The 10,111-nt window shown below is 31.5% G+C and overlaps 2 protein-coding genes across 3 annotated transcripts; both read right to left on the reverse strand.

Annotated features, from left to right (window-relative positions):
* Window positions 1-296: 296 nt before the first annotated feature.
* LOC111014033 (uncharacterized) lies at window positions 297-1,276 on the reverse strand. Of its 2 annotated transcripts, XR_015792984.1 has the most exons (4): window positions 1,151-1,276; window positions 783-1,035; window positions 490-663; window positions 297-396 (listed from the first exon to the last, which is right to left on the reverse strand). XR_015792984.1 is itself a non-coding variant. In XM_022288630.2 (3 exons), the coding sequence occupies exons 1-3, from the start codon at window positions 1,200-1,202 to the stop codon at window positions 552-554; spliced, it is 417 nt and encodes a 138-aa protein (XP_022144322.1). In that variant the 5' UTR covers window positions 1,203-1,276; the 3' UTR covers window positions 297-551. The 2 variants fall into 2 exon arrangements, 1 of the variants encoding a protein (XP_022144322.1); XM_022288630.2 differs by having other exon boundaries at window positions 297-663.
* Window positions 1,277-5,222: 3,946 nt separating this feature from the next.
* LOC111013943 (putative pectinesterase 11) lies at window positions 5,223-8,391 on the reverse strand. Its single transcript, XM_022288498.2, has 4 exons — window positions 7,615-8,391; window positions 6,202-6,390; window positions 5,875-6,110; window positions 5,223-5,798 (listed from the first exon to the last, which is right to left on the reverse strand). The coding sequence occupies exons 1-4, from the start codon at window positions 7,999-8,001 to the stop codon at window positions 5,609-5,611; spliced, it is 1,002 nt and encodes a 333-aa protein (XP_022144190.1). The 5' UTR covers window positions 8,002-8,391; the 3' UTR covers window positions 5,223-5,608.
* Between the last annotated feature and the right edge of the window lie 1,720 nt (window positions 8,392-10,111).

The following is a 10,111-nucleotide window of genomic DNA, read 5'->3' on the forward strand; positions in this document are numbered from 1 at the left end:
AAAAATAAATGATATGATTATATTGATATACATCGTTACACCATAAAAATTAGTGCAAAAGAAAGAAAGAAATCCCAAAAGTCATACAGCGATTATGGTCCAATTTTTATCCATTTATTTATTTTACTATTATTATCACGGCTTTCAAATTACCACCTCCATATTTAAATTACAATAATAAAAGAAACCACCAAAATGTGACAAAAATTATATTGTCGTGGAGAAGCATGAATCTCAAGAGAGAGAGAGATTATTGTTACAGTTGGGAAAAGAAAAGAAAAGAAAGGAATACGGCGAGAGAGATAATACCAAATATTATAGAACTCCGAGAAGAAGATCAAATTACAAAGAGCCACTACACGTCTGGATTCTGACCATAATTCAGAGCTTCACATCCTAAATTACACACCAAACTGAAATGAAATCAAAATCTTACAATAATTATAATATTATATTTATAATATATGTATGTATGTAATTTAATTTTACATTAATTACTAGTATTTAATTTAACTTCTCTTCTCTCTTTCGTGAGTGCAATCAAAGGTGTGTCAAGCACCGATTCCGTTACTGTGATTCAACTTGAACGAGGCCGCGTAAGCTTTGGCAGCGCCGTCGAGGACCGGCGGTTCATTCAGAAAAGCCGAGTTGCTCCTCGTCCACCTGCACAAAAAACAGAAATTAAACCGCACATGACCTCTGGTTTAATTATTATTATTAATTTCGTTCCTGAATTTCAAACACTAAAATCGACGATCGAGTGGTACACGACTTAAATTTACCAGTCATTTGGCTTCAATTTCTCTAGGTTTTTCCTCTCGAAATCGCTCCGATTCACAAATACTTCTTCCGCCGTGCCGTTCGCAGGCGGAAACGAACTCGATCTTTTGTAATCTATTCCGACCACATCGCGATCAACATGAGGATCCACCGGCATAGAAATCGCTCTGAGATGCTCTTCCTCCAACTTCCTCTTCGATCTCCAGTAAGCTTCGATTTCCTCTTTGGTAAGCGATCGATTCCTCTTGAACTTGACTGAAAATTCGCGGTAATTACACACACGATCAACATCCATCGCGATAAGCAAACAACAATGCGATGAATAGTTCATGAATCGGTTAAAATACGAACAGAAATTCATTTCAAATACCTGATTTAGGATCTTGGACGGGAGAGTTCCATCCGGCCATTAGAGAACCCATCTCTGCTACTGAAGTTTCAGCGCTTCTCAGAAAAGGAGCGAAGGAAGGCTTTTACGTGAAGTTCCTTTCGAACATTAGGCCCTCCTTATATAGCCTTACAAAATGCGTGCTGCGTGTGGGGCCCTTTATCTTTTATTTTATTTATTTTACATTGTTCTTATCTTTTAATATTTATTTATTATATTTTATGGAAATGAGAGTCGGTCTTCTGTCAATTTAATCCAAGAAAGGAAGAGAATAGGTTAAATTTTTGCCACAATTATAAATCATATTCCTTTATGGTCCCTGTTCATTAAATAAAGAGGGATTTACAAATAGAAATTTTTTTAAAAAGTTGTAACCATTTGAATTTCTTTTTTCTCTTTCTTTTTGTTCCTTTTTTTTAATATAAAGTGAAAATTTTAACACTAACTAACACATTACAACTTTTCAAATGATAATAGCATAATTTAAACCTACTTTAAAATTTGAGTAAAATAATTATTAAAACTTCTCCTAAAGTCTATGAATATTTTGTATGATTCAACCTTTTATATATATGAAAAGATTTGTAATTTTAAATTTCCAATTTGTCATTAAAAAAAACCCTCTAGCAGTAATTTCATAATAACTATTTCCATTAAATTTGCTAAGACACAGTTCTATTTCCCTTTTTTTCTATTTAAACCAAATAACATTAAATTAATTGTTTCAAAAGAAAATAAATTAAATTGAGATTATCGTTAAGGGTAAATGTGTAATATAAATTGATTTAAAAGATAAAATTGTACGGCGATGAATTCCTCACTACTCGATAGTACGTGTGGAGAAAATCGGTTGTGTGGTGATTGCCACGTGTACAGAACGTAGGTCCCGTCGAGATTGATGATGCGGCGGGCGTGATTAGGTGGTGTGAGATTCTCTTTTGTTGCGCATCAAAGTTTCGGCGGCAGCCGCTGCTCTTTATTACATTCCAATTTTTTCCAGCCTGTCACCTTCAAAGGGAGGGACAAACTTTTATTTTTTATTTTTTTAAGCATAAATATTTCAATATAGACTCGAACTCCCATCTTTTTTATTAGAAATATATATCTTAATTAATTGAATTATGGATAGATAATTAATGAGAGAGGAGAGTTGAAAGTATAGGATCTAAAAAATTAACAATTATTATAAATGATTGCGTAGGGAAATATTATTCTTGAATTTCTTCTGTTGGGACAGGTAGTCGATATGTCCATATGTCCATATTACTTGTTGCTCAAATTACTTGTTAATTAAGATCATTAGATCTTTGTACGATGCTTGATGGCCAAGCTCACTTACTCTATAAAAGTCCATGCGCGTGGTGACAATCAATGAGAGAAAAACAAGAAAGTCATGCATTTTTTCTCCTATAATCACTTTTCGTATATTATTGTTCCAATAAATTTCACAACAATAATATAATAATTGAACCTACAATAAATAGTATATAATTAGAGATAGATCTTGAATTGTGTCAAACGATTATTAGTGGATAGTCGCATTGTGACTACTTGTGACGACTACCATTAAATAATTTTGTCCGAGAGAGCATCGAAAAGGAAAAATGTTGTAGAGAGAGAATAAAAGTTATCCAAAAACTATGACATAAAATTAAGAACTTATTATTTCAAAGTCAATTATGATTCTCCTTTCTGCCATTGTTAAAGAACTACACTGATGGAAAGTAGAAATTTCTACCCATCCACATTGATAGAATGGGGGAGGGCATCATAGAGGAAGAGTGGGGAGAGTTTTTTTTTTTCTTTTTTTTCCCCAAAAAAGTACCCACCTGCCCAATTAGTAGGGAACTTTATATTATCCTCAAGTTAATCAATCTTGTCACAAAGTTTGAAATTAGTTCCATTAAATTTCTTAGTTTGTAACAAATCTAAACATAATAATTTAGATAGAAAAAGTATATTGATCAATTTATAAATGTTTAAGATCGTAATTGATATAATTACTAGTTTAGGATTCTACAAAGTTTGGATATTTAAAAATATATATATCTATAAATTTTGCAGGTATACACTGATTTAAAAAAAACTATATATATATATATATCCATCCATCCATCGTGTGTGTCTATATATATTTAATTAGTAGGGAAATATTATCCTAAAATTAATAAATCTTTGTCTTTTGTTTGAAATTTGGCTACATCAGAACTGTTAAAGTTAAATAAATGGTGTATATTGATCCACTTATAAAAGTGGTTTTAATTGATTTAATTATTAGATTAGAATTTCATTTTAGTTTTTTTTTTAATTTAGAATTTTAATTGATTAGTCTAAAAAGTTCAAAGGGTATAAATAGATTCTATTCAGGTATATATCAAACACACTACAAAACCATTCTGGTTATTATATATGATCATCCCTCTTGATTATCAATTTGAACAATTAAGTCTATAAAGGTTTTTTTTAGTACAATATATCAAGGAGGAGATTCGAACTCACAATCTCTTGTTGGAAGTATATGTCAATTATCGTTGAACTATACTCGGTTTAACATCCCATAAAGATTATAAAATCATCATAATTAAATTCTATCATTACAAGTAGTTAGCTTTATAAATTTGAAGATATAAATGTAACACTCTCATGGTATGGTTAAGGTTTAGAATGTAGAATTTAAATGGTAATTAGAACTGACATCTTAGCTTGCAATTTAGGCATGATTTTTGCACACTTGTAACTTGAAATTAACAAAATTATAAGAAGATTTATTTGCAATGATTTTATAAGTTTATCGAGGGAAAATAATAGTGAAATTAAAAATTCAAATATGCAATTATAATAACGGCTCATTTTTTATTTTTTATTAGATATCCTATATATGATTAAATTTATATCCTAATCTATTTGGTTCATTGGTAATTTAATTATATTTAAAATGGTAACATATCAACTTATGTTTTTTTGATTTATTGATGATTTAATCATATTACGTCACAACATACTCCTCGCACGATTAAAAATGACATTCAATAATGTATTTGTTCACGATTATTTTGAAAAGGGTTTTTCATGCAAAGGATTCTTCAGGAAGAAAAAAAGTTAATTTTTTTAATCTATTTGAAGTCTAAAACAATATATGTATTTTTTTTTTTTGCTCAAATTTGAAACTGTAAAAGGGAAAAAAAGAACTTGTTGACGTACAAGAAAAGACGTGTGAAAGAGTGAATAGTTCACCAAATTGAAATCCAAAAAGTATGCTTGGTTTATTATCAACATCTCGTGGACCTAAATAGGACAATGTTGACAAATTTGCTTGCCTAGAAATCACTTGTCTTCTCTCCATGTCCCTAAATTTGAAAGTAAACTAAATAAATATACAAACTCGTATACATGCATACTTATCGGATCTATTTATGCAATCCTGTTCTTTTACAAGACATAGGTAGAACGGAAAATTTTCAACCCTAGATACGAATATTAGATAAAACGTTATGATTTAAATTATTATCATCATAAATTTTCAACAAATTAAATCTTTATAATAATAATCACACATCATATCACTAAAAATGTCCTATCATACATATGTTAAATTGATTCCAAACGCTTGATCGTAATTCAAACTCTACTATTCCCACCCATGAAAAATCTCAAGCAGCACATGAGGGCTGAAAAAGACAACAATTACAAAATACCATATTCAAATATCTCCACCCACTAGCTAACCCATATTGCATGCATGGCACTATGAGCAAAATTGGGTGTAGACCAATATAAAAAAATTTCTTGGATATCATTATATACCCTTTCAAGAATTCTAAATTCCAATCATCTGGTTGCATTATACCCAGACAACAACCACACCTAAAATAACTAGATCAAAATGTCCAACCAAAACAGCCCAATTACAAAGAACCCAATATTTGAGGGTTGTTCAAATCTTCTTATTTTCAATGGTTAGTTCTGCAGAGAACTAGAGCAATAAAAGATAGACAAGGAGAACTGTTTCAACCAAAGTCTAATATTGACTAAATAATGAGAAGACTTACAGGTATATAAGTGAGGGACAATATATTCATTGGTCATGAGTACAATATCTTTACATCAATATTAATAAGGTTTCATCTCAAAATCAATTGGCAATGAGAGCAGTAGCTTATGTCTATTATAAATCATTGTTTGTTAGGTCCCTTTTCTTTTCAATGTGGGATGCTTAACACTTTGGAGTGAAATCAAAAGTAAAATTCGAAAAATATCATAGAGTTATATAGAGTACTTAGGATATTGTTGACTTTGACAAGAACTAGAGCCAATAAGGTAGGAAAGAATGATGTAATATTTATTGATTTATTAAGTTTACGTTGGAGTATTGAGATTGAATTGTGAATATATGTATGTAAAAAAAGGGGGGGAATTTAATTTGTTTTAAATTATTTTTGGTTAAGGTTTGGAAGAGAAGGCTCTCTTGAAAGTGGTTGGGAGCGGCCGGAGCCAATCGGCGGCGCCGATGAAGCTCTTGTTGAAGAATGGTGCAGCTTCTTGGCTGGTCATGTTGGTTAATGACCATGGTACCCTTCTGGACGGATTGGCTCCTTTCCCATAACATCTGTATTGCCCATAGTACACCGTGCTGCCCAATTTCACAAGTTTAATTAGTTGATGAATTAACTTTTAATTTTAATTATTTACAAAACTAAAAAAGGAACCTGTGTTTGGATGGGTCTTGCCAGTCATCCCAGCCCTGGGGCAGAATAAGATCAGACATATACGTGTATCCAAACACGACCCTAGAGTAGGCCCCCCACGGCCTTCCCAAAACGGCGGAGTTTATGCCCGTAATCTTGCACCCCATGAAACTGAACCCCGTAGTCTCCGACGGGGACTCCCTCCGTTGGGCCGTGATGGTCCCCACCGCGTCCGACACCGAATGCAGATGGCAATTCTGTAGAAGCCCAAAACAAAAAGAAAGCCCAATAACGTTAAAACTCCATCCCAGCCCAATAGGCCCAACAAGGAGATGAAACGAAATGAACCTCGAAGAGGGAAGCTGCGTTTCCGCAAATGAAATCGGTGGCTCCTTCGATGTAACAGCTCTTGTAGTAATGGCGGCCGATGTCGTCCAGAAGGGTGTCCTGATGCCCCAAAAACCTGCACGCATTGAACGACACCCTGTCTCCGGATACCCGTAGCGCCACCGCTTGCGCACCCGGCCCGAACCCGTTCTTCAATAACCCGACAAACAAAGTCAATCAAATTATTCTTTATATCAATAAATAAATAAATAACATTATCTTTAAATAGAGACTTTTTTAGTGAATTTTCTTAATTTATAAAAAAAAATGAAAATGAATGCATTTTTTTAAAATTTTGTTTATGTAATAACAATACATATGTTATTTCTAAAAAAAAAAACAATACATATGTTATATTCTTATTAATGAGTAAAGTCTAATTTTGACCTAGCAAATTGAAGTGAATAAAAATTTAGGACTATTGGAATTATTTTTCTTTTTTACCTTTAGCTTATCATTTTTTGGTATTAGGCTTATGAAGAAATACTTTTTTTTTCCATTTGTAGTATATTTTAAAAACTAAAAATAATAACTTTCGTTACATGTTCTCAATTTTTGGAATTTTGTTAAGGCGTGAAAGGAGTTTTCAAAAAGTGAAAAATGCCCGGGACAAAGAGGCTGTTAGGAACAAACTTTGTTTTTTAAAATTTAAAATTAAAAATTAAATCATTATAAAATAAGACAAAAACCAAACGATGATAAATAATGTTTTTCGCCTTTGTTTTCTATTTTGAAAATTCTTGCTTTTTACTAAACAAATATGAGAGAAAAAATTAAATCTCCAACCTCTGACAAATATGTTTTAATCAGCTGACGAGGGCTGAAAAATCTTACTCATACGATGACATTTTCTTTTGCCTTGTAATACTTAAAAAGAAGGAACGTTTTAAAAATATTCGTTAAATTAAAGAAAATATATTTATATATTATTTTAATAATTTTTTTTTTGTTATTTTTTGTTTTTATACCTAGAAAGCATCTATTTTAATTTCTATACTTTTAATGAAATGATCAATTTAGTTAAAATTATAAGATCAAAATGAATTTTTTAGATTTAGATTACTAAAATAGAATCTAAACTAAGAAGGTTATAAAAATATAAGATAGAAAATGAACCACTGTAAAAATAGAACAAATTTTTTTTAGAGAGAGAGAGAAAGGGTTGATAAAGAAGATAAATACCGAAAATAAAGTTTAGTAAATGAAGCCATAGAAATCAAAATGTAAGAATTCAAAGAGCCAAAATATTTGAACTAAAAATGTTAGAATTTAAAGAGTCAAAAACAAAACAGAGAAGAAATCCATATTTAAACCTAAAATATACACACACATATATATAACTTAAAAAAAAAAATTCCCGTCTAAAGTAAGAACCTGAATTGTGAGGTATCGTCCGACGAAATCGGAAGCCAAAACGGCGAGAGTTGCAGAATTATAAGTGATTCTGCTATCGTTCCAAGTCACGATCGTATCAACTGCTCTTCTTCCGCTGATCGTGATAAACGGTTTGTTCGCCGGAACGATCACCTTCTCTCTGTAAATCCCCGGCTTCACGGCGATAAACACCTGTTCTACGTTATTAACCGGCACCGCGTCGATTGCGTCTTGAATCTTCGTAAAATTTCCTCTACCGGATTGATCGACGGTGATCAGAATCGCCGCGGTCGCCGCCGCCTTCGTAATCTCCGCCACGAAGACCGCCACGAAAACGCTGATCAGCGCGATCGTCGTAATCCGCGGGAAATCGCTCCGACGAGACATTTCCGAAGGCTCGGTCGAAGAGGAATCGGACGGAGAGGATGCTGATTTGAACGGATTCCGATGCTGCGGTTGAGACGAATTCAGATTAACTGCAGATTTTGATTTCTACGGAAGCTGAAGATTATTGACTGTGACGATGATGAGTTGGAGCGGTTTTATAAGAGATTTTTTGGATGGTAAACGCGTGGAAAATTGACGGAGGTGGAAGGGAGTTGCCGTTGATGGAAGCAGCGGCGCCGGCGGAGTGCGATTTTGAACTTCGCGGCGACGCAATTGGAAGTGGAAGTAAGTGGTTTGAAAAACAGAGAGGGAAGAGTGAGTTCGGGGTATTCAGGAGGAAATTCGTATAATATTTAAGGGTAAAATGGTCAACTGCGTGATTATAGAGAGGTTGAAATTTCACGTGTGACGTACACGATTCCGAGATGATATGAGCCAAGGCAGTGCCATTCCATACCTGGTTTGTTATTCTTTTAACATTATTCGTTTAATTTAATTAAAATTGTAATATTTAAAAATATTTAAACATAGCACAATTTTTTAAAAATGAGAAATGAAAAACAAGGAGCAAATCAATGAAGCACGTAAGAAAATATGGATTGTTTATCTTTTTTAATTATTTTGTTAAGGGGATACACAATAAATCTATTTAATTCCTAAATAGATAATGAGTCTTACACTTGACTCTTGAGACCTATGAGTCAATCCATGATAGTTAGAGTTCATAGATTATTTATTAAAAAAGAATACTTATGTGCATTTATCTTCTACCGATCACCATTAAATTTGTGACAAATATTAGAGAGTGATAAAAATATAGATACTAACACATATAACATAAATACTTTTCTTATTTATATACAAATGGCTAATGGCGGCCACATGAACGGGCAACATGGAGTTAGCTTATATAAAAATTAAGATACTCCTAAACTTTGTTATTTCTAAAAAAAAAAAGCATTTTCAAATTTCCAATGTTATCCTTTAATTAAACATAAAAAAAAAAAAAGTTAACGTGACAACATCTGAAACAATGTAGCAATTGATATGGAAGACTTGTTTGAATTGAGTTTAAAGAGAGAAGCTATCATTTTTTAAAGAAAATTAGGGTAGATTTTAGTAGACAATGAAGAAGCAAGCTCTCTTGAAATTAGAGATAAAATACTTTTTAGAGCAAAAATGGATGGTTAATTATCACGTGGTTTTAGATTCTATCGCATTAACTTTTTATTAAAAATATTAAAAGATGTTTGTTTAGAATATATATTTGAAATATTTATAGATTATTAATAATAGTATTGAAACTTTTGGAAATGAATGGGATATTTTCCAAAGGAAGGAAAATGTTGAAAAGTATTTTTTATAATTTAGTCATAATTTTATTTCCAAATCTTAAATTTCTCCTCATATGGCTAAAAGGACACATGCGTCCTTTCACTTACATGTTTTTCATCTAACATAAGTGGGTAGTATAAATCTACAACATTGCAGAAGTTAAGTATACTTCCCTAAATATTTAGCATGACAAATATTTATAAATTTATTTTCTTACACGTAATTTATTTTATGGCAGTGGCTATATTGAACAGAACTCAACCAATTAATCCTATCTCTTTTTTTATTTATTAAAAAAAAAATCTTCTACATTGCACATTTAGTACGGTAATATAGTTAAATAATTTTGAAGCCTTAGACTTTATAACTTGTAGGTTTATGAAAAGTTTTACTAATGCGTAAAATCATTTATGGATGAATTTGGTTAAAGAAAAACATTTAAAAGTGTATTTTAAATTTTGTGTTTTATTTAATGGATAGAATTAATCCATTAATATGTCTTATAAGAATAGGTGAAAATGAGTTATGCAAGTAGAGATGGTATCTCTTTAACAAGAAAAAAAAAATTGCTATATTTTTCTAATCTCCCATTAAGAAAATGTAAGCATGTTTTTTTAAAATATGGTAATTATCTTTTAACAAAAGAAAAACTCCTTTCCACTTTTAAAAATATATCTTTGAGTGAGATTGGATTCGTTTCTATTTTTAAAATAAGTATTTAAATTAAATTCAACGATTTATTATTTTGTAATAAAATGAACTAGAGCGAGTCATA

Source organism: Momordica charantia, assembly GCF_013281855.1.
Source record: "Momordica charantia cultivar OHB3-1 chromosome 8 unlocalized genomic scaffold, Mcharantia_2.0 BLBB01000008.1, whole genome shotgun sequence".
In the NCBI taxonomy this organism is placed as follows: Eukaryota; Viridiplantae; Streptophyta; class Magnoliopsida; order Cucurbitales; family Cucurbitaceae; genus Momordica; species Momordica charantia.

What these genes read in the sequence shown, in the direction of transcription:
- LOC111014033 (XM_022288630.2), bottom strand. Translation starts at nt 1,202, where the DNA reads ATGGGTTCTCTAATGGCCGGATGGAACTCTCCCGTCCAAGATCCTAAA. An exon ending in CGTCCAAGATCCTAAATCAG is followed by an intron (nt 1,036 to 1,150) that starts GTATTTGAAATG and finishes GCGAATTTTCAG; the next exon opens with TCAAGTTCAAGAGGAATCGA. An exon ending in AAATTGAAGCCAAATGACTG is followed by an intron (nt 664 to 782) that starts GTAAATTTAAGT and finishes TTTTTTGTGCAG; the next exon opens with GTGGACGAGGAGCAACTCGG.
- LOC111013943 (XM_022288498.2), bottom strand. Translation starts at nt 8,001, where the DNA reads ATGTCTCGTCGGAGCGATTTCCCGCGGATTACGACGATCGCGCTGATC. An exon ending in GACGATACCTCACAATTCAG is followed by an intron (nt 6,391 to 7,614) that starts GTTCTTACTTTA and finishes GGGTTATTGAAG; the next exon opens with AACGGGTTCGGGCCGGGTGC. An exon ending in ACGCAGCTTCCCTCTTCGAG is followed by an intron (nt 6,111 to 6,201) that starts GTTCATTTCGTT and finishes GGGCTTCTACAG; the next exon opens with AATTGCCATCTGCATTCGGT.